General features: G+C 42.9%; 1 protein-coding gene across 1 annotated transcript in view; it reads right to left on the bottom strand.

The window, feature by feature from the left end:
• Positions 1-24,152, bottom strand: part of LOC8025483 (cytochrome P450 3A11) — a 31,555-nt gene that overhangs the window by 3,052 nt on the left and 4,351 nt on the right. Inside the window, exons 3-13 of the mRNA XM_040208497.3 lie at positions 24,049-24,101; positions 23,870-23,966; positions 22,928-23,044; positions 18,502-18,590; positions 6,100-6,245; positions 5,910-6,037; positions 4,590-4,728; positions 4,271-4,431; positions 3,408-3,499; positions 3,140-3,283; positions 173-335 (exon numbers count right to left, since the gene is read on the bottom strand). Coding sequence (XP_040064431.1) covers positions 173-335; positions 3,140-3,283; positions 3,408-3,499; positions 4,271-4,431; positions 4,590-4,728; positions 5,910-6,037; positions 6,100-6,245; positions 18,502-18,590; positions 22,928-23,044; positions 23,870-23,966; positions 24,049-24,101 — 1,329 coding nt within the window. The remainder of the gene's footprint in view (positions 1-172; positions 336-3,139; positions 3,284-3,407; positions 3,500-4,270; positions 4,432-4,589; positions 4,729-5,909; positions 6,038-6,099; positions 6,246-18,501; positions 18,591-22,927; positions 23,045-23,869; positions 23,967-24,048; positions 24,102-24,152) is intronic.

Consider the following 24,152-nt stretch of genomic DNA (forward strand, 5'->3'; position numbering starts at 1 on the left):
CTCCTCTCCACCGGCCTTCTCCACAGCGTTCCCTCTACTAAAGTGGAAAAAAGGAGGAGGTCTTTGTGGGCGGAGTTTGTTCTGCTACTCAAAACCTGCAGCAGACTATGGTAACGATTTGGCAACCTGTCAAGTGACTGCAATAATACGAACTAAGTTTCAGGTGGCTTACTTTGGTTCTGGGTGTGCGAACGAACTGCACGCTGTGGATGGCGTGTAGGAGACAAAGCTTGATCGTCTGCAGGGCGAACCTCATGCCGACACAGTTCCTGGGACCGGCTCCAAAAGGCAGGTATGAGTACGGTCGAATGCATCCTCGGTTTTCTTCGCTAAACCTAAACTCAAGTTTGAAGGGAAAAAAAATACACACACACACACACATACACAGGTTAAAAATTTTGTCGTGACGGCTGATTTTATAGTTGAAACGCTCATGTTAAATAACCGTAAAAAAAGAGGGGGGGCGAGAGAAAGGGAGAGTTAAGTGGCAGCGCTATCACTCCCTCTCAATCGCCATCGCCCCAAGCGCGCGGCAGCGCTATCACTCTTTTTCCGCGATAACGTGGTGTGTTGCATACGAACAGCCGATTTCGCCCGAACAAACCCTAACAACTACCGCTCCCCCCCCCTCAAAAAAAGAAAAAGAACAGCAGTAGTAACAGGCTCTTTTGTTAAAGCGGCAAAAGTAATAATGAATAAGTTACACCCTGCCGCATGTTTTAAAATATGACTGAGATAACAAAAACATCTTCAAGATTTTGGTTAGTGGAAGCTGTTTTTTTTTTTTGGGGGGGGGGGGGGGGGCGGCTTTAGGCAATCCTTCACTTTCTCTCTCTTTCTTTCTCTCTCGCGCTTTAATTCTCCTTGATTGAATTAGCCTAAGCACAGACCACTGTAAACTATTTATTTTGGCAAGAATATACATTCAAAGTTCCTGACTCACGAAGGAAACACAGTGCTTGTTTGCAGAACCAGACTCATCAAATTTATCAATTTTAAACAAAATAGAAAAGAACACCGTGGAATAATGTGCACAACTCAATTATTTTGTTACTGTCCTCTTAAGTTCACCAAGATACGGTAAATGAAAAACTGACGATCTCTCTATAATAGAGCGGCGCCTCTTTTATTTTACAGTATTCTAGTACATAAGTTTCGAAGGAAAAAAGAAAATTCGTGTGTCTTTCGAACACACGAGAATCCTTTAAAGCAAACTCCACATAGAAGAAAAAAAAAAAAGAAAAAAGAAACGCCATCTGTGTTGGCACAGGGCCAGTGCGCCCTGGAGGGCACACCCAGCTATGGACGGACAAGATGCTCGATTCAATAATACGTTAGCGATGTCACGATCAGAGTTCTCATGAAGCTTTCTTCTATTTATGACGTGACGTTTGATATTATTTGGAGGGAGGAAGTACCGAAACAACTGCACTACGTATAAGTCGACGGTGCTACTGAAAATTGGGAAAATGAATTGTTTGCATTGTTTTCCTTATAACTCTTGGGTATACGTAACACAGAGCACAATAAGTGATACGCTGCGTAAAATGTAGTATTGAGCATGGCAAGTCTCGTCGCGTGCAATGTGCCTCGAACATAGTTTGTTTTGTAGGCTGAAATAATCGTGTTTGCGAGGCTTACCCATGTATGCAACACGCGTTTGTATTTCGTGTGATACTTTTCTTTGGGCTGTACGCTTCGGAATCAAGAGACGTATGCATTGCTGCACTCTAAAAAAAAAGGTGTACTGTTACACCCTTTGTCCCATATAATACACCCAAAAACTTCATTTCGACGAACAGCGCCCCATAGTCGAAAGACAGCCCCAAATTTTACGAAGGGCTTGATAACGGTGCGATATAACTTTTTAAATAGCTAAAATACATATCAAAGACCACATAAAGAAAACACTGAGTTTTCGCAGTAGGGCCAAGAAAACCCCGATTATTTTTTTTTTAGTCAGTAACAAGTACATTAGCTATTTTAATAAGTTGTACCACACGGCTGTCAAGCCCCTCGTAAAATTTGGGACCGTCTGTTCGACTATAGGGCGCTGTACGTCGAAATGACGTTTTGGGGTGTAATATATTGGACAAAGGGTGTAACATAACACCCTTCTTTTAGAGTGTGGCATGCGTCATTACACTTATATTTACCCCCTTGCGCGCAGCAAGACGGGACTTTGGCACCATCGGAACGGAATTGGCTGCACCCGGGGAATACGTATACGCACCGAAGGGTGTGGTGGGTGTTGCCGTATACGTATATAAAAAGTGACACACTCACAATCACAAGGACAGTTTAAGCTACTGCAAGAAGGCCTAAAAACCCGCATAAAATGTGCCCTCCAGTTGCAAGTGCGGTTGCGACTCGAAGCGAAAATTACGTGGTGAAGCAGCAGTCCGTATCCAGGATTAACGCTTGCTCACGTTTTGCCCGAATATCTTCTGGTGTTCAATAGGCTCCTTGCACTGACGTCACATCGCACACATTTGAACACCAAGTAAAAGGAGGAGAGGGAAGCTGCTTTTGTAAGAATTTTGAGTGACAGTTTAATCTTCTATAATCTTCTGGGAGGAGAATGGCGACGCCTGTGCAAATCCGGGAGGCACAAAGGAGGATCCTGATAAGAGGGGAGCTCCTTCTTCCCCTCTTCTCTGGAGGGCAACGGAAATGACGTCCTGTGCAAGGAGCCTATACTGAGCTATATATAGCAATAGCTGAGCAGAATCTTGAGTGAGTTCTAGCAACTGCTATGCCATATTTTGTTGACGGGCAACATATCTCTAACTGGAATGTGCCAATTATAATTTAGAAAGTGAAACAGTAGGCTTGAGGTAATTAATTCGCTAATCGACTTCACAATCCCTCTAATGTCCACCGCGGACGGTAGCGTTATCCCGAAAGAATAATTTCTGAATTCCCACTGTCCTGCTTTTCTAAACTATTTTCCTTAGAAAGAAACATCCTGTATACAGGTATACACTGAAAAATACTGGTTATATGCGTATATAAGCGCAACAGCCCTGGGCCGTTAATTACACCGCTCAATGATGAATACTCGATATCCTTTCCCTATCTATCTGATAGCCTGAACATATGGTTGCCCAAAGTGAAATGAGAGCAGGTAGTGGGATACCTTTCTGGATCGAACTTGTAGGGATCTTCGAAGTTGCTGGGGTCGTAGTGCATCGCATAAATGGGAATGACGATCACGCAGTTTTTCGGCAATTTGATTCCCGTGTCCGTCATGACGTAATCTTCAACAGGCGATCTTTCGAGACTGAAGAGGGAAACACATTTTAATATAAATATATAAAAAAAAATGTTAAGCACATTAAGCGTTAGCATATACCTATACTGGAAAGCAAAACGACCAAAAACGAGAGCGCTAGCAGCAAACATACCGAATTGCGGGTGGATACAGCCTCAAGCTTTCTGAGATGACGCAGTTGAGGTAGTCTAGTTTCGACACAACGTCGAGAGTTGGCTCTGGACCCTGAAAAACAAACAAAGCCATACAGTCCGATAAATAAAGCAATGCAGTTAATACTCGCACGCTCACCATGAACGTTGAAGGGGATGCTTCGGTGGCTTTGCGAGTTACGCAGCCTAAGCATATTTTCGGAGTGCCCAGGGCTTATTTATTTTTTATTTATTTATTTATACTACCGGCCGCCGTGGGGCGGCCGGTAGTATAAATAAATAAAAAAACCTTTCCGGCATGATATTATCTTTAAGTTTAAAATAGCTATCCCGAAAACCGCAAATGAATGTGATGCCAAAACCAACATTGCAATTTTCCCGCGCTCGTCATTGCGGTGACGTCACTGGTTGTATAACCTGCAAGTTAAGCAGGCAGTCTAAAAAAACACCATATTTTCCGCATGTCTTCGTTTGTTTTATTGGCATGAGCTTAACCAGCTTGCATTTCACACCGTCAAACGTCTTGCAACCCGTTTGAAACCAACTTTACTTCCTCTACTGCCCCTTTCTACAACATTGGATTGGATTGGATTCTTCGGCTTCCCCTCTGACGTTACATTTTACGTGTTGACAGTAGAGCCTCTCAGCCTATCAGACCAAATTTGAAACTAATAACTTCGTAAAAAAATTATTGTGACCTTTAATTTGGGATAATAGTTCTATTTCTTAATGTATTGAACGAAGTTTGAGGCAAATCAGCGACTGTCGAAAATTCGCCGAACCTTCCCTTAAAATCGTTTGTTTCGTGCAATGTTTAACTTTAGAAGAGTAGCGGGAGCCTCACGTATTGTTCGAAGCACTCATCAACTTCGCGTCTCAGCTTCTCTTGCACATCCGGATGTAATGCCAGAAGGTAGACTGTATACGCAATCACCCAGGAGGTTGTGTCTTGGCCCGCGAGTAAGAATATGACACATTGTGCCATCGCCTCCATTTCAGTGAGAGCTGCAAGTAGTACATTGACCCTCATGAGGTGCAATGACAATTGCAAAGACATTCATATTTGATTCTTAAGAAGACACACATTTGATACGTATATAAGTATCACGCGAAAGTATGGAGCGACACGAATTATCGTCTTTTCGGACAGTCTCCCTACATACTTTTTCTTTGTATTGCTACGCTGGATTTCTCATCCAAGCCCAAACTGTAGACGTCATTTTCAGCATCTCCGGGGTCACTTCCATCCGAAAGCGCCTCCTTTTGGGCATCCATCATAAGCTGAAGAAAATCGTGATGCTTCTGAAACGAAGTAAAAAAAAAAAAACAAAAAAAAAAAACGCCTGAAATATTTGGCTAAAGTGAAGTAAACAATGATCGTGGCGCTCACAATAGGCCCTTTTCGAAATCCGCGTGCCGATTGTTTGAAGATCGCAACCCCTGCTCAATGACGGAACGACTGACATCGTGCAACGTGCAAGTCATTCCATAAGCTAGCGAACGTTGGAGCGCGGCCAAGGCTAGGAGCCGACGAGCCAATGAAACAGCGTTTTCTTTTTTATGTTTTCTTCTACTCCAACCAAACGCATGCGGCGAAAACAAGGCAGCTTGCACCCTGGCTGCTTTACTGTTGTGTGATCAGAATATTTGTAGGCATAGACGTTTTCAAGTACGGCCTCTGGGCGGCGCAATCTGGCTGCTGGTGTGGGTAGATCGTCTGACTGTCAAGCATTTGCTGAGGCGTAGCCACGGCCCAGCAATGCTTGACAATCAGACGATCTACCACACCAGCAGCAAGATGGCGGCGCCCAGCTAGGCTGTACTTGCAAACGTCTATATAGTCACTGACAGCTAGCTAATAATAAACGCGGGGCGTGACGGGTCCCAATCGTCTTATTATCGCCCAACAGCCAATCAGATTGCGGAATTAACCGATAAGAACCCTGAAGAACAAATAACGACGCACGGTTTGGAGTATATTACGCCGCGCCCCGCGTTTCTGAACAACACATTTAAAAGAAAGCCTAAGTGGTGAATTTGCCGGCGTTTCTCAGAGAGACGACCGCAGATTAGACACGAGAGCTGCATCAGCGCTCGGTCGGACCTCGTGTCCAATCACCGAGGACCCCAGTCCCTGCCGAGCGCTGACGCCGCAGTCGTGTCCAACCTTCACCCTACGGTCGCCCCCTGAAGGGACGAAGAAAAATTCATCACTCAGGCTTTCTTGTCTTCGTCTGGTTCTTTTGCAGGGATTGCGGTGACGTCGAAACGTCAAGCTCTGATTGGCTACGGTTGAAGGATAGTGGGTAAACCTCAAAGCAAGCTGCCTTGAGGGCCACCTGTTATCCTTCAATCAGAGTCAAGCAGAGCTCGGTGCTCTGACGTTACCACAACCCGCTGCAAAAGAAGCAGACGATCTTGCGCTCTGCACAGGGTAAATATGTTAAAGGATGAGAGCCGTGCGTGCATGGAGACGTACTTACAACACCAGACTCTCGTCTTGATTTCATCATGTTTGCGCACACATCCTTGAAGTAAGAAAATCTCTCCGAGCTGAACAGTTTTATTTTGATGAGCTTCATCAAGAAAGGAAACATTCCGAAAATATAAACTGAAAAGTAACCCGAGGAAATTAGTTCCGCACCAAGTTTTGAAATGTATTTGTATACTCACGCATAAGAAGTAACGGAAGATTAATGCTCATTTGGAATGCCTGGCTCGCTCTTGTGACAAATTCGTTGGTCTGGTTTGAGTGCGAGTCAAGCTTCGTTCCAAAAGCGCACTTGGCAATGACGTCCAGAGTATAATGACCAAAGTACCTGAAATAATGATGTATTTATATTTTATAATTGCCCTTGTGTTAGGAGGGGAACACTCGTGGGTGAGGTTGCGTATTTACACGCAAAAATCTATTTAAAAAAGCAACAAAAAGAAAACGCGAAGGGTATCTACGATCTACGCGACAAAAATGTCCCCCCCCCCCCCCCCCCCCCCCCCTGTGGTCTGTTTTCCACAACTCGCCAAATGACGGTCATTAAAATAAACTGTGTTAAATCTGCGTGTTGGACTGGTTGGTTCTAATGCATATTGAGAAATACAAAAAAAAAAAACCGATAACAAAAAGAGAGGCACAAAGGACAGGGCGTATCCACCCTGTCCTGTGTGCCTTTCTTTTTTGTCCTTGTTTTTTTTTCTTTTGGCGTATTTCCCACCATGTGAGAAAAGAGAACGCGGTGAAAATAGAAACACGAGGATAGGAGGGGGGGGGGGGGCAAGCGCGTGGTCACGTGATCCTTGCTGCCACGTGACTTGCCCTGACGACGTGCAAAAATGGCCTCCACTTTTGCAGGGGTCAGGGTGACGCCAGAACGCCGAGCTCTGATTGGCTCTGATCAAAGTATAGTGGGTAGACCTCAAGGCAAACGCCGAGCTCTGATTGGCTCTGATCAAAGTATAGTGGGTAGACCTCAAGGCAAACGCCGAGCTCTGATTGGCTCTGATCAAAGTATAGAGGGTAGACCTCAAGACAGACGCCGAGCTCTGATTGGCTCTAATCAAAGTATAGTGGGTAGACCTCAAGGCAAACGCCGAGCCCTGATTGGCTCTGATCACAGTATAGTGGGTAGACCTCAAGGCAAACGCCGAGCTCTGATTGGCTGTGATCAAAGTATAGTGGGTAGACCTCAAGGCAAACGCCAAGCTCTGATTGGCTCTGATCAAAGTATAGTGGGTAGACCTCAAGGCAAACGCCGAGCTCTGATTGGCTCTGATCAAAGCATAGTGGGTAGACCTCAAGGCAAACGCCGAGCCCTGATTGGCTCTGATCAAAGTATAGTGGGTAGACCTCAAGGCAAACGCCGAGCTCTGATTGGCTCTGATCCAAGTATAGTGGGTAGACCTCAAGGCAAACGCCGAGCTCTGATTGGCTCTGATCAAAGTATAATGGGTAGACATCAAGGCAAACGCCGAGCTCTGATTGGCTCTGATCAAAGTATAGTGGGTAGACCTCAAGGCAAACGCCGAGCTCTGATTGGCTCTGATCAAAGTATAATGGGTAGACATCAAGGCAAACGCCGAGCTCTGATTGGCTCAGATCAAAGTATAGTGGGTAGACCTCAAGGCAAACGCCGAGCCCTGATTGGCTCTGATCAAAGTATAGTGGGTAGACCTCAAGGCAAACGCCGAGCTCTGATTGGCTCTAATCAAAGTATAGTGGGTAGACCTCAAGGCAAACGCCGAGCCTTGATTAGCTCTGATCAAAGTATAGTGGGTAGACCTCAAGGCAAACGCCGAGCTCTGATTGGCTCTGATCAAAGTATAGTGGGCAGACCTCAAGGCAAACGCCGAGCTCTGATTGGCTCTGATCAAAGTATAGTGGGTAGACCTCAAGGCAAACGCCGAGCTCTGATTGGCTCTGATCAAAGTATAGTGGGTAGACCTCAAGGCAAACGCCGAGCTCTGATTGGCTCTGATCAAAGTATAGTGGCTAGACCTCAAGGCTAACGCCGAGCTCTGATTGGCTCTGATCAAAGTATAGTGGGTAGACCTCAAGACAGACGCCGAGCTCTGATTGGTTCCGATTAAAGGATAGTAAGCAGACCTCAAGGCAAGCTGCCCCTGGGTGATTTCAGATAAGATCGACCACAGGATGGCTAGTCGACATTTTCAAATCAACTGATGTTTTTATATGTTATTGTCTAGTGTCTGGTATGAACGAATCCAAACTTAGTTTTGACTATAAAAAATACTTGGGGACAGGAAAAATCGTAAGGCATGAGGTGGTGGACAGTTGCATTAACGCGCACTGATGGAGGGGGCCCGTTTGAGAGGGAATAACTAAAGCGATAACATTAGGAGAACTCTAATACGTTTCAGGCGCAAACTATGGGTATAGCTTGCTTGTAATATAAAGTAATCATATTTATTTAAAATTTATTTATTTTTCTAAAAATTGACAAACATGCCTGCTCGAACGACAAATGGCAAACTTTGGAGGTCTGTATCTCATGAAATAATTTAATCATTATGATATAATTTGCAGATATTATTCTACTAATATATAGCTAATATTTAAAAAAATAACTAAGGTATCTGTGTGATACAATAGTTAGGATATATTTAGTCAAACATGGAAAAACAATCAAACACAGAAAAAATCCGATGCGAATAAAAAAAAAACACCACCCTCGATTTTTTTTAAATTTAGGTAACCTGTTATACTCTATTTCGGCATTCATTTCCATTAAAAACATGTTGCATCATTTTATTGAGAAAGAAGATACAACTCCCCAAAGTAGGGTCCTTTTTCAAAGCCTACACTTAGCAGTGTTTTATACAAGAACTGACTCTGAGTTCCAGTTTCATGAAACCAACACACATCTTTTATATATTTTCATTCAGATGAGGCCAATGATAACCAAAGAAATCGTTCACACACTTAAATTAAGGAGAAACTACTGTGTACAAAGAGGTATCATATTACGGACTAGTGAACCGAGAAAAGATCATGCAGCCATCGGCCACTAGGAACTTTGTTTACTTTATTCTCCTGCGACACTATATGCTATTCCCTCTTCCGCTCTACCGTCATCTCTCTCTCTCTCTCTTTCTCTCTCATATATATCCCTGATATATATCCAGAACAAAAACATGTTCAAGCATTCCCTTTCTGCGTGGTAGTGTTCTGTGGCTAGCAAAAATCATTTCCTCGCTAAGCTCACGATTATGGCAAAATAGTTGCCGGAAACCGCAGACGACACTCGTCGCTAGTTCTGGCAAAACGGCCGATACAATCTTTTTTTCGCATTTCCCCGCTCGCTGTCAAGGACAAGGGGGTTCGCTTCAACCAGCAAAACATGGCCGCCGACGCCTGTTTACTGAGCAGTCATGCCTGTCGCCATCTCACTCGCTGGCGTCACGGGCGATAATATCAGGCACAAAGGGGCACACCAACCGGCAGCATTATCCCCAAATACTCGAGCCTCGCGTAAATACATAGAGTGTAAACGCTGTCGCCATGTTATCGTAGTAAGACCGCCCCCCCCCCCCCCCTCCCCCAACGGGGGACTGCAGTACGCGACGGCGTACTAACACAACGGCGACGATATCGACATCGCGGGCTCCGAATTTTCCCATAGTTCTACTCCACGGGCATTTCTCGAAACGCTTGATATTGTGTACGGCCGCCTGGAAGGATTTCAGGCGCGTAGTTAAGATAAGGCGGTTCTCCGCGGCAAAAGAAAGCAATTTCACAAAAGCTTAAAAGCGGCGGCGACGCGTGTGCGGTGAACGCTTGTAGTTTTGGTGTAGACAGGGTGTGTGTGTTCTCGTTGTTGACACCAGCCGGCGATAAGGCACTGCAGGCGGTAGCTCAGTACAGCAAGGGCTAATCCGAGTGACCATCAACGTAACCCCACCGCCAACCCCTCGCGAACCGGTCGCCGACATGGCACAGGCTGTGTCATGAACCACGTGGTAGAAGCTCGGGTGCTTTCATATCAGCGCGTGGAGGGACGACAGTGCGATTCCGGAAAGTCTTTTTCGAAGGCCGCTGACCACAATTTTTTGTCTGGAGACTTTCCCTCTTTCTTCCTTTGACGTGGATCAAGCTTTGCCGACAGCCTCAGTTGTGACCTCTCTTTTCAAATGTACGTTTGCAGTGAGTGAGCTCCTCAGCCTCGGACTTGTCACTTGTGCACCCAGTAGTTCTTTCACTTGGCAATTATATGCCATCAGTTGAGGTTTAATTTCTATTATTTATGTATGCATTATGAAGACGTCCTGGAGCTCCGAACGAGTGTTTTGTGCAGATTACTTTTGCAAACACAAAAAGACTATACCAAAGCAGCGGAATTTTCGAAGTGTTGGCGAGTTGGACCTAAACTCGTTGAAGCAAATTCTTCCGCCTGACTGTTCCACCAAAGTGAGTGCGACGGACTACCTGTGCTACCATTGCTTCATGCACATCACTAAGGAGATCGCGATGCGAAGCTCAGAGCAGTGCCCTGACATATTTGTGCCAGCTGAAGAAGCAATTGAAGATCTAAATCGCAGCATACTACCTACAGATGTGTCGCCGCTGAGACAACCAAGCGTCGTAAGAAGTCGGGACAGGCCTGCCTATGTCAAGAGAAAGCAGACAGAACTGGAGCAGGTTGCTGTCAAGAATATACGCTCAAGGCTACGTATTGCGTACGACAGGGACGCACCATCGGGGTCGTCCGAACCAACATGCTCCACATGCACTGAGTGGGTGGACAACTTTCGGCAGGCCTTTGAAACCGCCACCTCTCTCCGGGAACGTTGTCAACTGCTTACACTCCTGCCGTCAACACTGACGAAGAATGATGTTCAAAAGATGAGTCCACAGGCCTCAATGTACCTCATCAGTAAATCCCGAAAACTCAAGGAAAAGCATGGCGTGTGGTATGAGCCGGATCCTTACACGAGGTGCAAGGTGAGCCCTGAGAACCTATCTGCTGCCCTAGAGTACTTCACGAAAGACGAGCTACAATGTTCGCGCCAAAGTCCCAACCAGAAGGACGTCATCTCTGTCATGCTCAACGGAGAGAAAACGTTCGTGCCAAAGCGCTTCATGACACGCTCAATACGAGAGGCCTTCCGTATATACAAAGACAAGCATCCCAATTCCGGCGTTGGGCTAACGAAATTTTATTCGTTGCGCCCTAGATCGGTCCAATGTATTCCACACCAGGAAGTGTGCGTTTGTGCGCGCTGCGCCAATTATTATCTTTGTATTGCCGCTCTAGAGAACGTTACAGGCTCAACATTCAACACTGGTGAAATAAACTCGGCATTTCTGTGCGACCCAGCAACAGAACTGTGCCTTCAAGGAGACTGTGATCACTGTCCGAAAGGCCAGTTTCTTACACTCCAGGAACTTGATATCCCGGAGGATGAAGAGATTGTGCTTGCAACATGGGAGTCCGGCGACCTTGTGAAAAAATCTTTGGAACCTGAGACTTTCCTAAAAGTCATCCAAGTGACGGTTGGAAGTTGGGTACTTCACAACCATATCCGGCAAACGCAAGGTAAAGCGATCTACGATGAAAAACAGTGCATGCAACGCGGGAGCATTGTCTTTCATTTTGACTTTGCTGAAAACTGGACCATCGTGCTTCCTGACGAAGTGCAAGCATATCACTGGAAAAAAAAAACAAGTTTCGATATTTACATGTGTAGTGACGACAAGAAAATCTACAAACAGCTTTGCCATCATCAGTGAGGACCTGTGTCACGACGCCGCTCACGCTTGCTTGGCTCTAGAAAAAGAGAAGGAGTGGGTTGAAGACAACGTTGCGGTATACTCGTACGTGACGTACGTAAGTGACGGCGCCGCCAGTCATTTCAAGAATCGCTACCAGCTTCACCAATTTGCAAAGGACGATTGCCCACAAGCCCAGTGGTTATTTTCTGCATCTGGACATGGGAAAAATGCATGTGACGGAGTTGGCGGACTCGTGAAGCACCAGGCCACGCTGAACAACCTGAGAGAACGTTCAGTAAGCGCAATTCAGACGGCCAGGACAATGGTGAGCGTTCTATCAAAGAAACTGAAAGGCGTGCATCTTGTATATCTGGACGAAAATGAGGTTGTTCGGTATCGTGAACAAAAAAAAAGAAGAGTGGCTGACGGTGCGCGCCTTCCCTGGCATTCAGTCTTGGCACGTGTGGCGGCTCAGCAAGTCATCAACAGAAGGGACCTGTGACGTATATGTAGCACGGACAGTCGGATCTGCTTGGAAGCAACTTTATTAAATGGGTACAGCGAGGAAAACCTTAGCGTAAAGTGCCGAATTTGATTTCCCAAGGACTGCTCATTTTGAATGCAGGGACATCTTATTTATCACATTTTTCTTCACGGGGTATTTAACCTACTGTTTTTGTTGGTGGTTACTAATAATTTTTATCTGATCACTATAAAAAAAATCCCAAAATGTTATCCTCGAGCAGGATAAAATATATCGGCTTGCCACGATTCATTCATACACCGAGAGCATCGAAGCTGCTCCAGTTAGGCACTATGGCATCCGTCACCTGAAATTGTTTGTAATCGTAAATACACAGCCAGCCTAAATATCTTACTATTATATATTTGTTTTTGTGTGTGGAAGTAAAGTTATTTATTTTACTCTAGGTGTAAAATATACCGGAAGGTACAACTTCTCACTGCATCATCTTTTCTCAAATCATTAGTCTCTAATATGATACCACTTTGTACGCTTATGTAAAATGCTGTATATAGTTTCTCCTCCCTTTACTGTGTGACCGATCGCTCTTTTTATCAATGACCTCATCTGAATAAATGTATATAAAAGATTTGTGCAAGTTTCATGAAACTGGAACTCAGAGTCACTTCTTGTATAGGACACTGCTAAGTGTAGGCTTTGAAAAAGGACCCTACTTTGGGGAGTTGTTTCTTCTTTCACAGTGCAATGATGCAACATGTTTTTAATAGAAATGAATGCCGAAATAGAGTATAACAGGGTACCCAAATTTAAAAAAAATCGAAGGTGGTGTTTTTTTTTATTCGCATTGGAATTTTTCTTTGTTTGATTTTTTTCCCATGTTTGCCTAAATATATTGTAACTATTGTGTCACTCAGATACCTTATTTATTTTTTAAATAATAGCCATATATTAGTAAAATAATGTCTGCAAGTTATGTAATAATGATTAAATTATTTCATGAGATACAGATTTCCAAAGTTTGCCATTTGTCGTTCGAGCAGGCATGTTTGGCAATTTTTAGAAAACTAAATAAATTTTTAATAAATATTATTACTTTATATTACAAGCAAGTTGTACCCATAGTTTGTTTGTAAAAAGTTTTAAAATTCTCCTAATTTTATTGTTTTAATTATTCACTTTCAAACTTGCCCCCCCCATCAGTGCGCGTTATTGCAACTGTCCACCTCTCCCTGCCTTACGATTTTTCTTGTCTCCAAATTTTTTTTTCTGGTCAAAACTAAGTGTGGATTCGTTTATACCAGTCACTAGACAATGTCATATAAAAACATCAGTTGATTTAAAAATGTCGACCAGCCACCCTTTGGTCGATCTTATCTGAAATCACCCCCCTTCAGGTCTACCAACTAACCTTCAATCAGAATCAATCAGAGCTCGGTGTTCTGACGCCACAGGAACCCCTGAAAAGGAGACAAACTTGCGCTCTGCATGGAAGAATGACGAAGTGCGTTGTTTTTCAGTCAAGACTGCACGCTTGAGCGATGTGCACCAACAACATTGTTTACAAACAAGCCTGCGCTTGCCCTGTGGGCATTGCGCGTGCGCAGAAACTAGAATCGCGTGAGGCGAAGCATCTGCGCATGCGCAGTGCCGACAGCAGCGCCACTGCAGCTGCGTGACGTCAGAGAGCTGAGTTGGTGAATTGGGATTCGAATTTCTATAACACCTGTGATGGCGGTCTTGAAAAATACTCTTTATTGCCGACGCTTAATACTGAGGTATGCAGCAAGCATTCATTTATGTAGGGATCAGACCAACACGTTTTTCCTAGAATTTTTTGAGTCAGCGCTTTTTCACATATTCTTCCATAGACCGTGGTAAGCATTGCCACTAATTAAAGTTGCCCCAGTGGTTTAATGATTTAGCAGAACCCAATGGCGACTGTTTGGTGCAATCGCCGGCAGCCGTGTTTGTTATCTTTTGACATTAAAGGAGAAGTAACGATTTCGTGATATGTTTGAAAGCCATGACTCTGTCAAGAATATTTGTTTCTCAAACATAAAAATATGGTAAACAAAAAAGTTTTACCACACTAAAAATAATTTTAAAACCAATATTCCACACGTCCATCCTCAACCAGTAAGAGCTGTGCCGGTGCTTAGAGAGGGCCGTGACCTCCACTTAAATTGCGTATCACAGAGTGAATCTTTCTTTTTTTCTTCATGGATTTTTTTACATACGTGTACCAACAAAATATTTTAAAAGGTTTTTTTTTCACTGCATTTCAGTGTCTTGCAAGGGTGTAAAAATGTGTGTTAACAAAAATTACACTCTTGTATACAGGTTTTTCGTACCCCTTAATCTTAGTAATACACCATTTATAAACATAAAATAGGGTGCTGTGATATGGAACAAACTTCATATTTTGAGGGTGTGATAAAAAGTGGGGATAGGACCCTTCGTATACGGTGAAGCGAGGAGAAGTGTTTTCATTTTTGAAGGGTAATCGCCGCACTGGCACCTTCTTCAAACACATCTAGCGGAGTTTTTTTTTTAGCAACTGTGTCCGATAAGTATTAGCTGCCGATGAATTTTGCTTGTTGATACTTTCCTTTGACTTGAATATATTATGTTTTTCTCGAAATATTGTCAAGAGCAGAACAACATACATGAAACTGATAATTGCTAAGACAGTCGCCTGCGAATTAATCTCTTCGTATTGCCCGAGTATATATAACGTGGTGGAGCAGTCAAAGGGTTGTCATTTTTCTTGAGTGGCGCATTGCATCTATATTTGCTGTTTCTTTCAGTGTAAAATCAACATGTGGTGCTTTTTGCTTGTAATTTTGCTGCTAACCCTCGGATGTATACATATAGATATCCCTCGGATGCTGCTAATGCTAAGGGTATTACTTTGACACTCTTACCGTGTTAGCCCTAGAGTAAGTTACTTTACACCCTTAAAGTGAATTTTTTTTAGCTACCTCAACAAACTGTAATTTCCCAATCCCTGGGTTGTACCCTTTCCCTCATGCCATTGACTTTCGCGAAATTCGAAATATTTATTGTGAAATTGCGAACCAAATAAAAATGACGCCAAAACCAATTTCCAAACATACCTCCGCTTTTCAGTGCCGTGACATCGACGCAGCCAGGCTTGCAGATCGAGCACGCGGTCTAAAGAATGGACTATGCCGAGCATCAGTTTCGTGCTGCTGCGCGAGTGCTAGAGCGAGCTTCCAAAGCATTGATTTGACACTATAAAACTGCTTGTAATCAGTTGGGAACAAATGTCATTGCCCAAAGAGCAAACGCCTGCCTGCCACTTGCGTCACTTTTTCATTGTTGCCAGTCGAAACTTTAAGTTCGAAAAACACGGTGAGGGCAAAAATTGCAAAATATATAACTTCGCTGAAAAAGGTTATTTTGGCCGAATATCTGGGTTACTATTTCAACTTTAATAGCTGATGCGTTTGGCAAATTTTCAGGAAGTCGGGGACCATAAATAAAACGTCGGAGTAGCCTTTAACGTAGATGATCGAGCGTGTTGGTTTCTCATTTACGATAACGAAAGAAGGACACTGAGGACAAACAGACAGCACAGGTTTTCGACTTTCAACAAAACGCTTAGACGAAGTCAAGCCAATAAACGTTTTGTTGAAAATAGAACGCCTGTGCTGTCTGTTTGCCTTCAATGTCCTTCTTTTGTTATCGTAAATTAGTCTTTTAAGGCTGTACATTTTTAGGCTGTACATTTTTGTCCGCGTGGCACGGTACGGTGATAAACTTTGCCAATGTCTAGCTAAGAGCACAATGAGGATTGGGAACGGCCTAGCTTAAGATAGGCATTTTACCCTTTGAAGCATGGAAATAGAGGAGAGAATGACACGCAGAAATCTTTCCGTTCGTGATTCTCCCCTCTGATCCAAGATGCCTTGGCTAAACTGTACATTACGCGAGTTAGCCTGCACCCTGACGCTGGCCGAGTTTTTAGTGCACTCCAGTGTAGAATTGCTTGACTGCTACACAGGAAAGTGAAAGAAAGAATGAAAGAGGATATTTCATGGGGTTAACCGAACGATCGCCTCTTTGTGTTTGCCTATTGAAGGGGAAAGAAAGGACCATTCATCGATATGGAATTTGATAAATATGTGTAGCGCGACTGTGGCTATACTGTAATACTTTGTTTGCATTTTTGTATTGTCTATCTGGCGCATTTTGCCGTGAAAGTCGCAGGCCGGAGCTGGGGTGAATATCACGCTGGGAAACTTGTGTTGACCACGTCTCCCTCCAGAAGAAACTTAATACCTTTATTAGTTACTCTTTGAAAAAGGAACAAGAGTGCTTTACTGGTTCTTTCTCTCAATAAATTACTAGCTCATCACTTCGTTACCAAAAAAAAAAAATTAGCTTGATACATGTACGCGTTGCATGTATAACACGTCACGTACGAGTCTGGTTTGGATTGTGTGTTAGTGTCTGTAGGATTGGGAGGGGGCCGGTGAAGCCCTATTATGTGTGCAATTTTTTGTGTATTGGTAGCACAGTATTTGAAAATGATGCAGGAAATATTATGGAACGAAACACGCACTTTACATTAAAAAAAGGTTCCGCTCCTAGTTTTTACGATATGGCTCTCCTTATGGTTGTGGTCTTGCTCAGCTTAGTTTGTGCTTCGTTGTGTACTGTGGCTCACAAAACCCAGCCTTCAGCGACGAAGTGAAATAAAAAATGAAGAGAGAGTGAACATAATGATTTGTAACAACATAGAAAAGCCGGAAGAAATTACGTACAAGCTCCAGCATTAAAAGCTCATTGCCACTTTGATCAAATTTGTAGCAATGACGGAGGCACCTTCCAGTATGCAGCAGCAATCGCCAGATGATCTAAGAGTTCCCCGTGTCGTAAAGCCCCAGTCACACAAAACAAAATGGGTACGTCCAGAAACATCATAATCAGTTCTTCTTGTCCCTCTCTTTAATATCAGTACGCTCCGCCTTATTATAGATGGACTACTGGCCACAAGAATTACTAAAAGAACCAGAATGTACCCCAAGAAAAAAATGTCACTCTTCTTCGGCACTCCGCTCCAAAACTCATGCGCAGGGTATCCATAATATTTGGTATTCTAAATAGAATTGTTAATTGTGCGATAAGAGCGGCTAATTAAACGCTGCGCGAAAACCAAAGAGGAACGTTAAAAAACTCCGAGAATAAGGACCATTGTTCCCAGCGTTATCTTCTTTGTCCCTGTCGTTTGACCGGTGTCTACGCTTTCTAGATCTTACTTGAAGGTGCAGTAAAGACGCCTTTGAGATAGTCTTTTCTTGGTGATAGCTTACCTTACGTGCTCTAAGCACCGTGTAAATAAAAAAAAAGACGTATGCTCGTTCCACGTATATTTCCCTACTAAAAATCTGATTGAAGTTTTAGCAACGTCCCATTTGAGCTAGAATGGGACATTGCTAGAACTTCGATCACATTTTTAGTAGAGAAAAGGACGTGGGACAAGCGTAATTTTTTTTATTTCTGGGACGTTAAGATCCCGTAGAATGAGTTATCTCCGAGAACAGACAATCTTTAGTCCACCTTTAACTTGCCCCAGCTCGCTTTCGATTCGTTTTATGCTCGCTTCAAAGGTAACGGTGATGAAACATTAATGAAAGGGAAAAGTTTACGAAATTTAGAGTCTACGTTAATAGGAGCAAAAGTTATATTTCTGCAGAGGTTAAAAAAAAAAAAGGTCAAGAGGTCTGCATTTTAGCAAAACATGCTAATATAAATCCAAAATATTTTCATCGACTCTCCACCTAGCGTAGGTAGCTGGTGACAGCGAAATCGAAGCACACACATTTGAAATTCCTTGATAGCTTACGAATTAAAAAAAAATTGACATATATTCCAGTTTATTTATACACAGATATTAGTTTCTAGCAGTCAGTAATATGAAACACGTAAAATTTGTGGGTTTTACATGCCAAACCAATGAAGGGCCTCGGGCACGCCCCAGCGAAGATTAAGGGATTAATGCCGACTTTGTGGAAATCTTTTGACGTGAGCTGGAGTCGCGGTTACATGGCGCTTTCCCTGCAATTAGGCTCTTTCAGATTACCGACAGCCCGCCGGGATTACAACCCGCCAACTGGGGATGGGGATGGATGGTAGAAACGAATTGACTTCAGCGTTAATAACTATTAACTTCAGCTTTAAATTATTATAAACGACCGAATAGTACGAAAACAAGGTAGGAACATTTTTCGCATATTAAGACAGACGTGGGCTTTTGTTGGAACTAAAACTGAAGGAATAGTCAAGTTTCCTGAATTCTTATTTATGTTTTCAATTGATGAGTGTGAGCGGCACTTACTGCTTGGCGTCCAGCTCTTCTTCATTCCTCGCTGCTTCTTGCAGATGTTCACAGGAAACCTTGGCACATGCTTGTATCAGCTCATTCATCTTAACGATAGAATGCATGTAGGGATATGTAAAGCTATATGTAATGAAAAACTAGAATGCGATTTAAGTATAATAATAATAATAATAATAATGTTTATTTACGCGTGTAGTTCACTTGATAGTGAGGCGGGTCTGTCAAAGCCAGACAAAAGGCTTGTTGGACAGGACCCTACAGTTTGTGATAAAAAAAGCGTCCCCACACCCGTAAACTTCCAAGCTCAACATACATCACAATATAAACGATGATGGTCACACAAACACATGCACATACACAGCACAGTTAAACACTTGCACTTATACATCGGAGCATTTGTTTCAGTTTGTTTAGTGAGTCCACAGTGTAAACATCGTCCGGAGGCTATTAAATATATAAGGAACATAAAAATTCCGAATTCTTTTCCCGTATTTTGTCACAACAAAAGGCATTTCATAGCGCTCGGTGTGTCGTAGCGATCTAGATACGACATGGGGTACTCTGAAATTATCACACCAAAGGTGTTTCAATACATCGGTCTGAACCAATAAGGAGTGGAACAGTGGCAAGCCCAAGACTGCTATGATCTGTTCTTCAGTTTGCGATATGGAACCATAAACAATGCTTTTAAATATTCCTTTTAAGACTGAGTCTATTTTTTGACCCCATCGTCCTGGGCTGTGACCAAAAATAGTTATTCCTTAACGCAAAACACTGTATGCCAAAGCGAGAGCTATTGTCTTTTTCGTTGAATAAGGTATTAAAGATCTGGTATTGTACAGTAAACAAGAACATTTCTCAGTCGTTTACAAAGTTTTGAAAGATGAGAATTCCACGACAAATCACTTTCGAATTGAATTCCTAAATATTTAACTTGATCTACATAAGATATGGGACAACAGTTACAAGATGTACAAAGAGAGGTATGCATATATATAGGATGATTGGGCTTAAGAGGATTACGAAAGCAGACAAGCTGAGTTTTAGGTGCATTTATCGTAAGACAATTTGTCTTAAACCAGTCATGAAGTTGACAAGTGGCCTCTTGGAGTAATGCGATTGCAACAGAATAATCAAGATGTTTTGAAAGCAACAGTGTGTCATCCGCTTGTTAAAACAGAAGTTCGGGCGAGTTGGTAGTTCATGACGCACCAGGATACAGCGCACCCGTAACAAACACTAGGACAACGTTCACAGTCACACCAAAAGAAAGGGACACTTACACAGCGCTGACTTCAACTCTTTGTATATTCCCGCCTTTTCTCTTCTTTCACGTCTAATGCATAACCTAGGCCTCATCTTTTTCTTTCTTTGCTAAAGGTTAACTGTAAAAGTTTTAAGCCAGAAATTGAAAATTAAAAATTAAAAGGAAAAATTAAATGAAAAATTAAAATTGAAATTACTGTAGATCAATGATGCAAAGCTAAGTAATCCAGCTCTTTTTGTGACAGCGCTATAGATGGATTACTAATACACCTGCCGTTTTGCCTGGCAATGTTCTCCGCTTCTATTATTTCCCTTGTGAGCTGGTCTCGACTCCTTGCCAACACCACACACTTGTCAAGTTCCGCTGTGCACCCACAGTCCCGAATGTGTATGCCAACATGTCCAGAGTTCTTGTTGATGGTGGACAGGTTGTGTTCTCTAAGGCGGTGGTTTAAACACCTACCCGTCTGTCCGATATATGTTCTTCCACAGGACAGGGGGAAGGAGTAGACCACGTTTTCAGTGCATCGAACGAACTTATTTCTGTGATTCGTTGTGCAGGACGTCGGTGTTCTTGAAGGAGTGTTTACCCTCTTGCACAGGCTGTAGAGCTTGTTCGGAGCGGAGAAAATAACGTCCGTGCCTACTTTGTTTGCTATTTTCTTGAGGCCATGAGAAAAATGATGGAGATATGGCACAATCACTGGTCTTTTTGCCCTGTCCCGATGACTTTTCTTAAATCGCTCATCATGCTTAAATTCTCTGAAAAGTCCTTCCGCCACTGATGTTAACAAGGATGGTGGATATCCAGCGCGTTTTAATCTCGACACTTGCCCATCAAAGCTCCTTTGGATGGAATGAAAGCATGACTTCGTAAGAGAGTTCTTAAGGCACAACCGCGCGATGCCTCTCTTTACGAGTTTACTCAGCGCATTCAAAACTCGTAAAGAGAGGCATCGCGCGGTTGTGCCTTAAGAACTCTCTTACGAAGTCATGCTTTCATTCCATCCAAAGGAGCTTTGATGGGCAAGTGTCGAGATTAAAACGCGCTGGATATCCACCATCCTTGTTAACATCAGTGGCGGAAGGACTTTTCAGAGAATTTAAGCATGATGAGCGATTTAAGAAAAGTCATCGGGACAGGGCAAAAAGACCAGTGATTGTGCCATATCTCCATCATTTTTCTCATGGCCTCAAGAAAATAGCAAACAAAGTAGGCACGGACGTTATTTTCTCCGCTCCGAACAAGCTCTACAGCCTGTGCAAGAGGGTAAACACTCCTTCAAGAACACCGACGTCCTGCACAACGAATCACAGAAATAAGTTCGTTCTATGCACTGAAAACGTGGTCTACTCCTTCCCCCTCTCCTGTGGAAGAACATATATCGGACAGACGGGTAGGTGTTTAAACCACCGCCTTAGAGAACACAACCTGTCCACCATCAACAAGAACTCTGGACATGTTTGCATACACATTCGGGACTGTGGGTGCACAGCGGAACTTGACAAGTGTGTGGTGTTGGCAAGGAGTCGAGACCAGCTCACAAGGGAAATAATAGAAGCGGAGAACATTGCCAGGCAAAACGGCAGGTGTATTAGTAATCCATCTATAGCGCTGTCACAAAAAGAGCTGGATTACTTAGCTTTGCATCATTGATCTACAGTAATTTCAATTTTAATTTTTCATTTAATTTTTCCTTTTAATTTTTAATTTTCAATTTCTGGCTTAAAACTTTTACAGTTAACCTTTAGCAAAGAAAGAAAAAGATGAGGCCTAGGTTATGCATTAGACGTGAAAGAAGAGAAAAGGCGGGAATATACAAAGAGTTGAAGTCAGCGCTGTGTAAGTGTCCCTTTCTTTTGGTGTGACTGTGAACGTTGTCCTAGTGTTTGTTACGGGTGCGCTGTATCCTCGTGTGTCATCCGTATATTGGTACAATTTACATGTTGAAACTGAGTTGGACATATCGTTTACAAAAATATTAAGAAGAAGAGGTGACAAAACAAACCTTGGGGAACCTCAGCCTTTAAGGTAACTCGGGAGCTTCGACTATTACCTATAGAAACTAGCCGTGTCCTCTCAGTTAAAAAGTTCCGAAGAAGAAAGAGGAATGGGCCGCGGAATCCAATGTTTTGCAATTTTGTTCGTAAAATATTGTGACTCACTGTATCGAACGCCTTTGCTATATCAATAAAAAGTGCGCAAGCAATCTGATGCCTCTCGAAGGCTAGATGTAATTCATCTGCAAAATCATCCAAAAGTGGCTGTGTCCCACGTCCGTTGACAAACCCATATTGACTGGGCGACAGAATATTAAAGTGATCAAGAAAGGCCGTCATAGTTTGAAAAATATGTTTTTCTAAGATTTGGACAATATAGGGCAAAATGGAAATCGGTCGATAATTGTCAAGTTTTTTATGCTCCCCCCCCCCCCCCCCCCCCCCCCCCTTAAATACGGGCTTTACTAGCGCACTTTTCAAATCAACCGGGATCATCCCGGAGGATATGAAACCATTTAACATGGTGAAGGAGCACAAGTTTTATAAAATCATAATTTCGGCGCCGATTATTTGCACTGATACCATCGATATCGGGCGCCTTGTTAGTTTTAAAACTCAAAAAGCAAAGTGCGTAGATCAAGTTCAGGCATTTCGGGAAGGAATGCCGAGGAAGCATTTGAATCAAGAAAATCTGCTGTGAACATAGCATCCCCATCCCGAGCTACTCCAGAAAATGTAGCGAAGAACTTGTTGATATCCTCTACTAGTTTTTTCGTATTCTTACCAAACACTTTCTCCAGGGAGACATCCATCGATCTCTCTACACCCGTGCCTCGTAATTGATTTATTAAACTCCAAGTCTCTGAAATATTTGACCTTGGTTTAAAAATTTATCTCAAAAGTACTTTCTTTTTGCTGATCGAATAAGCGCGGTTACACGGTTTTGCATACTACGGAATTCTTTTTTAAAGTTGTTATTGGTTGGAGATCGCCGACATCTAGCCCAAAGAACATCTTTACAGCGGATAGCTGACAAAATGTCACTCGTTAACCATTCTTGTTCGCTTCGACGCCACCTCAGAGTGATAACCTTTTAATAATAATAATAATAATAATAATAAAAGACTCAATGACAATCATGGTGTAGGCAACACACCTTGCGTAATCTTCCGGTTGCAAAGGCAGGGCTGGCGGCCGGCCGAATTCTTCGCCATTGTTGAGCAGGAGCCATATTCATCATATTATCCAGAAGGGGGTCATTGAAGTCGAAGCGCTGCAAAACATGCGATTGGTGTACTGCTTGCATGGTTTTCCCACAAAGATGTAGACGACAAGATCTAAGAGTAAATGCTTCACTGTACTTCACAACTTTAGAGCGCGTCAAGGTGTTCGTCATCCTTCCTTTGCGTGTTATCACCCAATAATGCAATCGACCGCGGAGTGCGCTCCGATGCCTTTGTTCTTTAAGTCCGAGTCTGTGTGCATGTGTTGGTACACTCGTGAATTTTTGCTACGCGTTTTGACTTATGATGAAACAAGGCACAGACAGAAGAAAACGCTCGAGCAGTCAGGCTCGAATGGACACTTAGTGAGGAATTGCTCGACAACAATTATGATTCTAAATGTTTTCACACACACACAAAGAATTTCGCTTAAATTCTTTTTTACTTTTTTTGTAGTAACGGGCTTACGTACAAAAATATATATATAAGTATTTTTTTTTAAAGTTTTCTTCTTTCTGTGAACAATACAAGCTGATTACCTCAAGCAATGATTCGTAGGAACATGATTTCTCCGTCAGAAACAGTTCCTGCACTAGTATGCCCAAACCGTGGACCATACTAGTAGCTACAGTTTTTTAATACCACGAAGGATTACCAGCTTTAAATTCATTAATTCAGTTTACTTTTCAAAGTAACTGGCTGATTTCTGTAAACACTATACAAGACCTACTATAACGTTCCAACACGTATTTAAATTTTACAAGTGAATTTGCTTGGTAAAAATGTTTTTGGATCTGTGAACTGCATCTGCGTTAATAAGCAATTTGAAACTAAGCGATAGCTTTACGTACGAAAACGTAACATGTGCCACGTACTCTTCTATCTGGAAGCAATGGGAAGTCTTTGACGAGAACAAGCTTCACAATATCTGGTTCAGCAACGATGAGCGATGGCTGTGGTCCTTCAAACGCACTGGAATGAAATGTTTCAGTCATACTTAGTTTGACTTTTTCTTGAACATATGAGCACTATTTGTAGCTGGAAATTTATTTACCCGAACAGTTTCCCATACTTTTGGGTCATCTCCAAACTGATCTCGTGGCTTGACTGTAAAATATATGGCATTGTTAGAACGGCGTACTGACTGAACTTTACTAC

The sequence above is a fragment of the Ixodes scapularis genome, unplaced genomic scaffold (genome assembly GCF_016920785.2).
Source record: "Ixodes scapularis isolate PalLabHiFi unplaced genomic scaffold, ASM1692078v2 PGA_scaffold0__279_contigs__length_252992795, whole genome shotgun sequence".
Lineage (NCBI taxonomy): Eukaryota > Metazoa > Arthropoda > Arachnida > Ixodida > Ixodidae > Ixodes > Ixodes scapularis.